This window comes from Halichoerus grypus, chromosome 5, assembly GCF_964656455.1.
Source record: "Halichoerus grypus chromosome 5, mHalGry1.hap1.1, whole genome shotgun sequence".
Lineage (NCBI taxonomy): Eukaryota > Metazoa > Chordata > Mammalia > Carnivora > Phocidae > Halichoerus > Halichoerus grypus.
Window position 1 is genome coordinate 83,548,185 of NC_135716.1, and position 13,905 is coordinate 83,562,089.

The following is a 13,905-nucleotide window of genomic DNA, read 5'->3' on the forward strand; positions in this document are numbered from 1 at the left end:
AAAGGCTGCTTCTACTGGCAAAAGACACAACCTGGTGGCATGGAATTTAGAAATTCAATGTCTCAACTTTATCAGGAAGTTCCCAAATGTCTCTATTCCAATTTTCAGGACTCCAGGGATGAGACAACTAGATATCATGTGAGGCATGGTATCGGCTCTCAGAAGGACACTCCTTGCAAAAATGCATCACTGAACCTAGTCAGGCAGAAACATCAAACAAACCTAAATTGACAGGCATTCTACAAAAACCAACAACTGTTTAAAAATCTTCAAATCATAGAAGACAAAAAGCCAGTGTTGGTTCCTGGATTGGATTCTGAACCAATAAAAATTTGTTTTGCTCTTAAGGACATTAGTGGTGCAAGTGGCAAATCTGAGTAAGTTCTGTAGACACTGAGGCCTCAGGGGAAGCAGGAGTTGAGGACAGAGTATAAAAAGGTAATGTAGGAATAAAAAGAAAACAACAATCAAGGCAAGAGGGCATGAAGATTTCTAGTTTTATTGTTTCACATCAGGCTGGGTTTACAACAAGGTAAGCTCCTGAAGGACGTAGGGTCTGTGCTTTGGGTTCCCAGGGCAGCCACACATATGGGGGAGGAGGTGAGTAAATGGGTTTGGGGGAGCGGTTGTGGCTTCTGGGCACCAGGGCACAGGGATCCTCTGGGCCGGAGCTCAAGGTTGCACTCAGACCCCTCAGCCCCTTGGGCAGGCCCAGCAGGGGGAGCAGGAACAGGAGGAAGGCTTTGGCCACTCGCTGTCCCCAAGCCTGCGCTCCTTGGCTCAGGGTCCACTTCAGCAGCAGCCTCCAGACGACTGACCGCTGCCCCCTCCACAGCAGCTGGAGCCCCCCGAGGGCTGGCTGCAGCAGCCAGGGCTCTGGTGTCTGTGACGGTGGCAACTGCGTCGCCTGTGGTGGCTCAGGCAGCAGCCGCCGCCCCCGGAGCTACAGCAGCCGCCGCCCCCAGAGCTACAGCAGCCGCCGCCCCCAGAGCTGGAGCCGCAGCAGGGAGAGACTGGGGGGCACTTGGGGGGGCAGTTTGGGGGGCACTTGGGGGGGCACTTTGGGGGGCACTTGGGCGCGGGGCACTTGGGAGGGGGCTGGCACTGCTGCTGGTTCTGCTGCCAGGACATCTCGGCTGGCGGGGTCAGGAGCTGAGGGAGAGTCACACAGCCAGTCAGACCCAGGACCCAGAGCCCCCCTGCCCCACCCCTTCCTGTCCTCAACATCATTTCTAGTGCCTTTATTTCATGAACTGTTTAAATGGAGTCCTTGATAATTCAACAGAGAAACTTTCATTATTTCTAATAGTTCCCCAAATGCTCTCACATCATCTCTGAAGTGCTTCATCTGTTACATAATTAGAGAACTGAAGCCAAAATATGTTAAGAAAAAGTGCTCAAAATCAAACATCTAGAGGAGATATTCTACAGCAAAAATCACGGAAATAGTAAATCTAGGTGACAGTTTAGAAATGAAATCGTTTCTTTAGGGAAAACAGTCATTCCCTCTTGCAGAACTTTCTAGATATCCTTGTCCTGTAGGGACATAGAAGTTCACACCCGCAAAGGACATTGCAGATTGGCTGGAAGAATGAGCTGAGGGAAAAGATCATCTACTGTAAGCTGGGACTTGCACCAGGCCCCTGACTGGGCCCCGCTGCCCTGGCATCTTGCAGACGCTCCCCTCAAACTAACACCTCAGCATCAAGATCTGAGTTGTTCCTACTCAACTCTGAAGGCCTTTTGTCTGAGTGCTTAAAATAAGTCAGTCAGTTGTGATTTCCTCTCTGCTGGCTGAGTGTCACTGTTCCCATCTTTACTTTTCCCTGGAGGGACAGTTATGCTTTCAAAGATAAACCTCCCTTTTGACAACAGTTATAGGTTGGTATGGTGGTCAGTGTTGCAAATCCTTCCAACCAGAGACCAACAACTACAGATCAGTTTGTTTTTTCTAGTGTACTGTCACACTCACACAGTTCCTTCTACTCATGTTCCCAGCCTTCCTAGCTCCTTGCCCCTCCCTCAGTGTCCCTGCGACTTGTTCTTTGCTAATGTGAACCCAACCTCATCTTCTTCTCACTGCCACCCACCATACACACACACACACACACACACACACACACACACACACACACACACGCACTGCAAAGGCTCTGCCCCCCACCCCCCACCTCCTGCTCTGCTTTGAGCTCCCTCCGTGGAAGGCTCTGCTCTCAGTCCCAGGGGACACTTACCGGTGCACAGGCAGCACTGGGTCTGTCAGCACCTCAGGAGAGGAGTGTATGGAGGTGCTCTGACTCTGAAGCCCTTTTATCCCGGCTTTGGGCTCGGCCCTCAGCCCGTGAGACAGGACCTGGGCACGAGGGGACTGCCTCCTGCCACCCACGAGGTCCTGTGACAGGTGGTGACTGGCAGCTCCTTCCTGCCTCCTTCCATGGGGCTCAGAGCAGCTGCTCCCAGCTTGGAATAGGGCTGCTTAGAAAAAGTACCACGGGAGAAAAACTGTAATCATCCCCCACCTTACACTCCCACTGTCCCTGCAGGATACCTACCTGGCTCAGTTTTGGAGCTTGAGTTCCCAATGTCTCTTTTCTTGCCTCCCAAATCTTAATTCAATGTTTCAATCTGGTTTAAAGCAAGTTTCATAGAATCCTCCAAATCTTTATTACCTTATATGTGAGTGTGTGTGTGTGTGTGTGTGTGTGTGTGTGTCTGTGTGTGTGCACGTGTGCATGGGCACATATGTACGTGTGCCTTAGCAACCAACAAACAACTTGACGAGTCAGACTCAAGAGAGAGTCCTGGTTCTGACACCTATTAGCTCCATGACCTTGTGAAAAATACCTCATCCTTCTTGTTCTCAGTGTTGTCCATCTACAATAGAGATAATATAAAAAAACTTCAGGGGTGTGTATGTGAGATCAGTGAGCTAATGCAAAGAAAATTTCTGGTAGAGAGTTTATAACATGCTGTATTCCTTAAACAAATGCCAGCACATTCACTTTTTTAAAATTACAACTGTTTTCTAAGGAGAGTGAATGTGGTTGGAAAATACAAGACCCTTCTGTTTTCTTGAGATTAGTGATATGTTTTAATAAGACAGTATGAACCAGGAATAAAGTTTTATACAAGAGGGAGAGAGGGAAGACCTGGCCAGTGAAACTGAGAATTCAGATTTTCCAGGGGTCATGTAGGAAGGCTGAAGTGAAGTCCACAGAGGAGAAAGAGGAAAGGCAGCAAGGAAACCGTGACACTGTGTAAGGGTAGGCAGTGCCCAGCATAAAACAGCCACGGGAAAGACATCCCTAGTGGAGTGGAGGCCAGAGGATGTTTAAGAACAGGAGTTATTAATACATCTTATGACTTTTTGTCTGTTTCTGTTTTATAAGATTCTCTCAACTCCTAGTCTCTTAGGGCCTCAATTCAATTATATGAACACAGGCTTTTCTTGAAAGTAATATTGGTATTTTCACATTTTTAGGGGATAACGGAAAGGGCCAGAGTTAACATCTGGGCTGATAGTAAGTCAGATAACAAGAGCCCCATCTATGGCAGTGCAAGGTTATTAAACAACTAAACCATTTATCAGATGAAAGAGAATCAGAGCTAGGGAGAATATATGAAGAGAGTCTACTGCCCTCCAGGCTTGGGAAGAACCCTGGGATTTCCTAGACCCTGAATGGATGTTGATTCCATAATATCCAGGTCACTCGGTGTGGTATGAACCCTACTACTGTGTGGTTGAGGTGTGTGTGTGCGTGTGTGTCTCTGTGTACTTCTAAGAGATATTACAGCGACTATAAGAGAGACGATATATGTGACTATGTATATGTGGGTGTGCACAAATACACATCTGTATATCTTACCATGTTCCTTTCAGCGTCTGGTATCCGCTGGTGTCCAGCCTTCCCTGAATTGTTCTGCCTCTTGCCTGCCATGTTTCCCTTTTGTCCTTTTCCTCCACAGGTTGCAATTCCTCATTGGGTTCTATCCCTCTCCCTCAGGAATAATTGCCCCAGACCATTAAGAATGTCTCTTCTTGGAGTCCCTTGGGTCCACGATGGGCTCCAATCTCTACTGACTAAGGGTTGAGGCCTTTTCAATAGTACCCTTGCTTCATCCCCAGTTTAGGCTTTGCTATCTCCCTTTAGAAAGGTTCTTAAGCTAAAACGGCTTATTTTCTCTACTTTGAATTTATCCTCCCTGTTAACTTTTCATGCTTTATTCCATGATCTATGCATTTCTAAAATTGTGTTGTTCAAATGTAACTTTGCTGTGATATCCTGTATGAGTCTTTTCTCTCAGATACACTTATAATAAACTCTCCTTGAATCCCCAGCTTGGGGCTTATATTTCTATATCCCTCATCAGCTCTAATACAGCACTATGCATTCAGTGGATACTGCGTTTTAAAATTTATTCATTAATACTAGCATTAACTTTACTTTGATTGTGACTTAAGCCATTACCATCAGAATTCTCACTCTGAGATATTCACATTAGTGTGTCCTGCCTTGTCACCCTGCAGAAACTGGCCAGTGAATTATCTGGGTGTAGCTCATATTGTTTCAAAGAATGCATTTAATGTGAATGTAGTCAAGATGTTGATTGCTGGCTCACCATAGGGAGTTCTGATTCAGGAACCCAGCTCATCCATTCCAAGCATGATGAGACTTAGAAGCTATTCTGTCCATGTCCTGACTCCACAAGGATCAGCACCCAAAATATCACTCAATCTGACTTGGGCGTAGGTGACAAGATAGCAGCATCATGCAGCATTGAAGACTGGCCCTAGATCTCAAGGGTTTGGGTATCATTTTAATAAAAACAATGTGTACTAGCAAAGGATGAGTTTTCTGAGACAGTATGTTTCTTATGTTGTCAGGCTCTCATAATCTCAGGAGATAGGAAGGAAGAATGTGAGACCTGGTAAGCATCTGCCTTCGGCTCTGGTCAAGATCTCAGGGTCCTGGGATCGAGTCCCGCATCGGGCTTCCTGCTCAGCGGGGGAGTCTGCTTCTCCCTCTCCCTCTGTGCTCTTTCTCTCAAATAAATAAATAACAAACAAACAAACAAAAGAATTCAGACTCAGTGTCCCTGAGCCAGTAACTACAAGTCTCTATAGTAGCAATAATAAATCAATACTCCAAAATTACTAGAATATGCTCCTAATTGTTCCTTTACAAGTAGTCAGGTAAAATATTTTAAGCATGGCAAAAAAATATTGAGGGGGGAAAGATGGCGGAGGAGTAGGGGACCCTATTTCAACTGGTCCCCAGAATTGAGCTGGATATCTACCAGACCACTCTGAGCACCCACGAAACCAGCCTGAGATGTAAGAAGATCTGGATCTCTAAAAACAGAATATCGCAGGCGGTTGTTTTTGAGGTATGAAGCGGGGAGCCGTGATTCCACGGGCAGATATCGGAGGATAAACGGCAGTGGGAGGGTGCCTGACCATGGGGATCCTACACCGCCGGTGAGCGACAGCCTCGCACGCTGGGGACCGGGCACAGACTCGCAGACCGGTAGCGGCGGGGAAAGGACTTTAGGGCAGCCCCCAGGGCAGAAACCCGGAGCGGCGGGGTCGTGTGGGCAAACTGGGAGCAGCTGGCGGTTTTAGAAGCACAAAGGGCAGAGATGTGCCCCGACCTGGAGGCAGGACTGGGGGCGCTGCGTAGGGGCGCACAACCCAGGACGTTGCAGTTTATAGCAGCACGCACAGAAACGGAGACGGTGTGGCCTGGAGAGCTCACTGAAGAACAGACTGCGATCTCTCTGCTCTGAGGCAGAGGGATGGAAACGGTCTCTTCTGCTCTGACTCGTGGAAGAGACGCGGAAAGCCGCCAGGGAAAGCCGCCAGAGAACAAAAGCCCCAAAGACTGATTCCGGCGGAGCCCATCCCCCGCCACAGGGGGGCAGTGCAACTCCGCCCAAACAGGGTTGCCTGAGTAACAGTGCGGCAGGCCCCTCCCGCAGAAGACAAGATGGCAAAACAAGAGGCCAGCCACCCTAAGGTCCCAAGAAAACAGGTGCATCTTGCTTGGGTTCTGGTCAATAATTTGGACTCTATACATTCCCTCAAACACCCATCAACAGAATGACTAGGAGGAGGAGCCCTCAAAATAGAAAAGACTCAGAGATTATGACTTATGCTGCAGATTTACAAATGGATGCAGATATAACCAAGATGTCGGAGATGGAATTCAGGCTAGCAATTGTGAAGACAATGGCTAGATTGGAGCAATCAATTAATGGCAACATAGAGTCTCTAAGGGCAGAAATAAAAATTGAATTGGCAGAACTTAAAAATGGTATCAATGAGATCCAATCCAATCTAGATAATCTAACAGCTAGGGTAACTGAGTCAGAAGAGCGAATAAGTGACCTGGAAGACAATATAATAGATAAAAAGGGAAAAGAGGAGGCCCGGGAAAAACAACTCAGAATCCATGAAAATAGAATCAGAGAAATAAGTGACACCATGAAACGTTCCAATGTCAGAATTACTGGAATCCCTGAGGGGGTGGAGAGAGAGAGAGGACTAGAAGATGTATTTGAGCAAATCGTAGCTGAGAACGTCCCTAATCTGGGGAATGAAACAAACATTTGAGTCCTAGAGGCAGAGAGGACCCCTCCCAAGATCAAGGAAAACAGGCCAACACCCCGGCATGTAATAGTAAAACTTGCAAATCTTAACCAAGGAAACCATCTTAAGGGCCGTTAGGGGGAAGAGATTCCTTACGTACAGAGGGAGGAACATCAGAATAACATCAGACCTATCCACAGAGACCTGGCAAGCCAGAAAGGCCTGGCAAGACATATTCAGGGTACTAAATGAGAAGAACATGCAGCCAAGAATACTTTATCCGGCAAGGCTGTCATTTAGAATGGATGGAGAGATGCAGAGCTTCCAAGACCGGCAGAAACTGAAAGAATATGTGACCACTAAGCCGGCCCTGCAAGAAATATTAAGGGGGGTTCTATAAAAGGAGAAAGACCCCAAGAGTGATCTACAACAGAAATTTACAGGGACAATCTATAAAAACAACGTCTTCACAGGCAACATGATGATAATTAATTCATATCTTTCAATAGTCACTCTCAACGTGAATGGCCTAAATGCTCCCATAAAACGGCACAGGGTTGCAGATTGGATAAAAAGACAGGACCCATCCATATGCTGTCTACAAGAGACTCATTTGGAACCTAAAGATACATCCAGACTGAAAGTGAAAGGATGGAGATCCATCTTCCATGCCAGCAGACCTCAAAAGAAAGCTAGGGTAGCAATTCTTATATCAGACAAAGTAGATTTTAAACTGAAGTCTGTAATTAGAGACACAGAAGGACACTATACCATTCTTAAAGGGTCTATCCAACAAGAAGATCTAACAATCCTAAATATCTATGCCCCCAACATGGGAGCAGCCATCTACATAAGCCAACTGTTAACCAAAATAAAGAGTCATGTTGATAACAATACGTTAATTGTAGGAGACCTCAATACTCCACTCTCAGCAATGGACAGATCATCTAAGCAGAAAATCAACAAGGAAACCAGAGCTTTGAACGATACAGTGGACCAGATGGACCTCATAGATATTTACAGAACATTCCACCCTAAAACAACAGAATACTTATTCTTCTCGAGCGCACATGGAACTTTCTCCAGAATAGACCACATACTGGGTCACAAATCAGGTCTCAACCAGTACCAAAAGATTGAGATTATTCCCTGCATATTCTCAGACCACAATGCTCTAAAACTGGAACTCAATCACAAGAAAAAATTTGGCAGAAATTCAAACACTTGGAAGCTAAAGACCACTATGCTCGAGAATGTTTGGGTCAACCAGAAAATCAAAGAAGAACTTAAACAATTCATGGAAATCAATGAGAATGAAAACACATCGGTCCAAAACCTATAAGATACTGCAAAGGCGGTCCTAAGGGGGAAATACATAGCCATCCAAGCCTCACTCAAAAAAATAGAAAAATCCCAAATTCACCAGCTAACTCTACACCTTAAAGAACCAGAGCAAAAGCAACAAACGATGCCTAAGCCACACATTAGAAGAGAAATAATTAAAATTAGAGCAGACGTCAATGAATTAGAAACCAGAAACACAGTAGATCAGATCAACGAAACTAGAAGTTGGTTCTTTGAAAGAATTAATAAGATCGATAAACCACTGGCCAGACCTATCCAAAAGAAAAGAGAAAGGACCCAAATTGATAACATTATGAATGAAAGGGGAGAGATCATGACTAACACCGAGGAAATAGAAACAATTATTAGAAATTATTATCAACAACTATATGCCAATAAACTGAGCAATCTGGATGAAATGGAGGCCTTCCTGGAAACCTATAAGCTGCCAAGACTGAAACAGGAAGAAATTGACAACCTGAATAGGCCAATAACCAGTAACGAGATTGAAGCAGTGATCAAAAACCTCCCAAAAAACAAGAGTCCAGGGCCTTTTGGATTCCCTGGAGAATTCTACCAAACGTTCAAAGAAGAAATAATACCTATTCTACTGAAGCTGTTTCAAAAAAGAGAAACAGAAGGAAAACTTCCAAACTCATTCTATGAGGCCAGCATTACCTTAATCCCCAAACCAGGCAAAGACCCCATCAAAAAGGAGAATTTCAGACCAATATCCCTGATGAATATGGAGTCCAAAATCCTCAACAAAATCCTAGCTAATAGGATCCAACAATACATTGAAAGGATCATCCACCACGACCAAGTGGGATTTATCCCCGGGATGCAAGGGTGGTTCAACATTCACAAATCAATCAGTGTGGTAGAACACATTAATAAGAGGAGGGAGAAGAACCATATGGTCCTCTCAATTGACTCAGAAAAAGCATTTGACAAAAATACAACATCCTTTCCTGATTAAAACTCTTCAGAGTATAGGGATAGAGGGAACATTCCTCAAGTTCATAAAATCCATCTATGAAAAACCCACAGCGAATATCATCCTCAATGGGGAAAAGCTGAGAGCCTTTCCCTTAAGATCAGGAACACGTCAAGGATGCCCACTCTCGCCACTGTTGTTCAACATAGTACTAGAAGTCCTAGCAACAGCACTCAGACAACAAAAAGAAATAAAAGGTATTCAAATTGGCAAAGAAGAAGTCAAACTCTCTCTTTTCGCAGACGACATGATACTTTATGTGGAAAACCCAAAAGACTCCACCCCCAAATTACTAGAACTCATACGGCAATTCAGTAATGTGAAAAAACTTCAAATCAGTTGCTTTCTTATACACTAACAACACAACTGTAGAAAGAGAAATGAGAGAAACGATTCCATTTACAATAGCACCAAAAACCATAAGATACCTCGGAATAAACCTAACCAAAGAGGTAAAGGATCTATACTCTAGGAACTACAGAACACTCATGAAAGAAATTGAAGAAGACACAAAAAGATGGAAAAATATTCTATGCTCATGGATCGGAAGAATAAACATTGTTAAAATGTCTATGCTACCCAGAGCAATCTATACCTTCAATGCCATCCCGATCAAAATTCCAATGACATTTTTCAAAGTGCTGGAACGAACAATCCTAAAATTTGTATGGAATCAGAAAAGACCCCGAATCGCCAAGGAAATGTTGGAAAAGAAAAACAAAGCTGGGGGCATCACGTTGCCCGATTTCAAGCTATATGACAAAGCTGTGATCACCACGACAGCATGGTACTGGCACAAAAACAGACATATAGACCAATGGAACAGAATAGAGAACCCAGATATGGACCCTCAACTCTATGGTCAACTAATCTTTGACAAAGCCGGAAAAAACATGCAATGGAAAAAAGACAGTCTCTTCAATAAATGGTGCTGGGAAAATTGGACAGCCACATGCAGAAGAACGAAACGCGACCATTCTCTAACACCATTCACAAAGATAACCTCAAAGTGGATGAAAGACCTCAATGTGAGACGGGAATCCATCAAAATCCTAGAGGAGAACATAGGCAGTAACCTCTTTGACATCGCCCACAGCAACGTCTTTCAAAATACATCTCCAAAAGCTAGTGAAACAAAAGCAAAAATGAACTTTTGGGACTTCATCAAGATAAAAAGCTTCTGCACAGCAAAGGAAACAGTCAACAAAACAAAGAGGCAACCCACAGAATGGGAGAAGGTATTTGCAAATGACACTACAGAGAAAGGGCTGGTATCCAAGATCTATAAAGAACTTCTCAAACTCAACACCCAAAAAACAAATAATCAAGTCAAAAAGTGGGCAGAAGATATGAAAAGACATTTCTCTGAAGGAGACATACAAATGGCTAACAGACACATGAAAAAATGTTCATCATCATTAGCCATCAGGGAAATCCAAATCAAAACCACATTGAGATACCACCCTACACCAGTTAGAATGGCAAAAATGGACAGGGATAGAAACAACAAATGTTGGAGAGGTTGTGGAGAAAGGGGAACCCTCTTACACTGTTGGTGGGAATGCAAGTTGGTACAGCCACTTTGGAAAACAGTGTGGATGTTCCTCAAAAATTTAAAAATAGAGCTACCCGATGACCCAGCAATTGCACTCCTGGGTATTTACCCCAAAGACACAGATGTACTGAAAAGAAGGGCCCTATGCACCCCAATGTTCATAGCAGCGATGTCCGCAATAGCCAAACTGTGGAAAGAGCCGAGATGCCCTTCAACAGACGAATGGATAAAGAAGATGTGGTCCATATATACAATGGAATATTACTCAGCCATCACAAAGGATGAATACCCAACTTTTACATCAACATGGATGGGACTGGAGGAGATTATGTTAAGTGAAATAAGTCAAGCAGAGAAAGTCAATTATCATATGGTTTCACTTATTTGTGGAACATAAGGAATAGCATGGAGGACATTAGGAGAAGGAAGGGTAAAATGGGGGGGGGGAATTGGAGGGAGAGATGAACCATGAGAGACTATGGACTCTGAGAAACAAACAGGGTTTTAGAGGGGAGAGGGGAGGGGGGATTGGTTAGCCCGGTGACGGGTATTAAGGAGGGCACGTACTGCATGGAGCACTGGGTGTTATATGAAAACAATGGATCGTGGATCACCACATCAAAAACCAATGATGCACTTATGGTGACTAACATAACATAACAAAATTTTTTTAAAAATTGACAAATTTCACCACATAGAAAAAAATTCTGTATGACAGAACACATCCTTTTTTTCAAAGATGGAAAAATTAACCAAGTAAGGAAAAATAAAATACATAGGTCAGTAATAGAATTAAAATTCATAATAAACAGTAAGTTCTTGCAATTTTATAGAAAATAAGTAAAACTACAAAGTTATGGGCAAAGCACATGAACAAATAGCTTAGAGAGAAATATAAGTGACTAATAGATTTTAAAATGTATTGTTTTATGTTTATGCATACAAATAACCAAAGAACTACATATAAAACAATGATGACTTTTCAGGAATGAGTTCTATTAGATTTATTCCTTTATACTGAACTGGAAAAAACTTAAGACAGATAACAAAGCTCAGTATTGTTGAAGGTGATCAGAAATGGGTCTTAGTGTTGTTGGAAATATAAATTGCCATAACCATCCGGGTGGAAATTTGGCGATTCATTATTCAACACATAATTGTTATGCATACAAATTAAAATTTAAAATGAGCATGCTTTAAAATGAGCATAATCGCTTTTATATAACAATTGAGCTTCTAAGAATGTAACCCAAGGAGAAAGAAAAGCTTTGATAAAAAAAAATCATGTGCATAAGAATGATTACCACAAGAAGTAAAAATAATAGTAAGAGTTAGAAAAGTGGTAAGATATAAGAGCATAATACAGAATAAATTAGATTTATATTTATTTACCAGAATAAATAATTCAAACTTATAATTTTAAAAGTTGCTATTTAAGATAGCAAAAATTATAGTGTCTAAAACATTAGTGTAAAATATTTTTGATAAAATGAGGAGACGTTACTGAAAGGCATTGCAGAATACCAAAAGAGAGATATACCATATTCAAGGATGGTTCAAAAGGAAAATTATGGAAAAAAATCTTACAATCCTTCATTTATAAATGCATATATTTAGTGATATTTCTATCAAAATTCTAAAGATATTTTGTTTTCTTGATTTTCATTTGTGTCAAATGACAAGCTGCCTCTAAATTTTATATGAAAGAGCAAAGGTCTAGTAATCACCAAGACAATCTTAAGGGGGGGGGGCAAAGTTATGGAACCTATGTGATATCACAATTGATTACATACCTATAGTAATTAAGGCAGCAGGATATTATCACTGGGATAAACAAATTGGCAGTGAAAAGAATGATCAGGCCAGTTACAGAGCTACACAAATGTGGAAACTCAGTTATGACTGAGGAGGTATTTCAAATTACTGGGGAAAATAAAATATTTGATTATGATAGACAACTGATTATCCATTTGGAAAAGAATGTTAAAATAAACATAAAATGTACAAAACTTCCATTCTGGGTTAAAGAAAAACCTTGATTTTAAAAAGAAAATTAGTCTTTACTACTTTTTTTAAGAAAGCAGAAAAGAACAGATTTCTGAGCTTATGAATGGTTGAGACTTCGTAAAGTCATGAAAAGTGCAAATAGCTTTGTTAATGATGCAAAGACAGAGCTATATTAAAAATAAATTACCTGCTCATAAATGATCCATTAAAAAGCAAACAAGAGGAAAGATGTTCACAACTCATTTAATAATGCTGCACTAGACCTAGACACATCGCTAAAGGCAAGGGAAGCAAAGGCAAAAAGGAACGATTGGGACTTCATCAAGATAAAAAGCTTTTGCACAGCAAAGGAAACAGTCAACAAAACCAAAAGACAACCAACAGAATGGGAGAAGATATTTGCAAATGACATATCAGAGAAAGGGCTAGTAACCAAAATCTATAAAGAACTTATCAAACTCAACACCCAAAGAACAAATAATCCAATCAAGAAATGGGCAGAAGACATGAACAGACATTTTTCCAAAGAAGACATCCAAATGGACAACAGACACATGAAAAAGTGCTCAACATCGCTCGGCATCAGGGAAATCCAAATTAAAACCTCACACCAGTCAGAATGGCTAAAATGAACAAGTCAGGAAAGGACAGATGTTGGCGAGGATGCGGAGAAAGGGGAACCCTCCTACACTGTTGGTGGGAATGCAAGCTGGTGCAGCCACTCTGGAAAACAGTACGGAGGTTCCTCAAAAAGTTGAAAATAGAGCGACCATACGACCCGGCAATTGCACTACTGGGTATTTACCCCAAAGATACAAATGTAGGGATCCGAAGGGCTACGTGCACCCCAATGTTTATAGTAGCAATGTCCACAATAGCCAAACTATAGAAAGAGCCAAGATGTCCATCCACAGATGAATGGATAAAGAAGAAGTGGTGTATATATATACAATGGAATATTATGTAGCCATCAAAAAAAAACGAGTTCTTGCCATTTGCAACAATGTGGATGGGACTAGAGGGTATTATGATGAGCGAAATAAGTCAATCAGAGAAAGACATGTATCATATGACCTCACTGATATGAGGAATTCTTAATCTCAGGAAACAAACTGAGGGTTGCTCGAGTGGTGGGGGGTGGGAGGGATGGGGTGGCTGGGTGATAGACATTGGGGAGGGTATTGCTATGGTGAGTGTTGTGAATTGTGTAAGACTGTTGAATCACAGACCTGTACCTCTGAAACAAATAATACATTATATGTTAAAAAAAAAGAAGAAGAAGAAGAAGAAGAAGAAGAAGAAGAAGAAGAAGAAGAAGAAGAAGAAGAAGAAGAAGAAGAAGAAGATAGTAGGAAGGGAAAAATGAAGGGGGGGGAAATTGGAGGGGGAGAAAAACCATGAGAGACTATGGAC

General features: G+C 42.3%; 1 protein-coding gene across 1 annotated transcript; it reads right to left on the reverse strand.

Annotated features, from left to right (window-relative positions):
• Positions 1-479: 479 nt before the first annotated feature.
• On the reverse strand, positions 480-2,390 carry LOC118526164 (late cornified envelope protein 1B-like). The gene is made up of 2 exons (XM_078072421.1): positions 2,235-2,390; positions 480-1,152 (listed from the first exon to the last, which is right to left on the reverse strand). Exon 2 carries the CDS (start codon positions 1,129-1,131, stop codon positions 793-795), a length of 339 nt encoding a protein of 112 aa, XP_077928547.1. The 5' UTR covers positions 1,132-1,152; positions 2,235-2,390; the 3' UTR covers positions 480-792.
• Positions 2,391-13,905: the final 11,515 nt, after the last annotated feature.

Coding starts and splice junctions, on each gene's coding strand:
- LOC118526164 (XM_078072421.1), bottom strand. CDS start 1,131: ATGTCCTGGCAGCAGAACCAGCAGCAGTGCCAGCCCCCTCCCAAGTGC.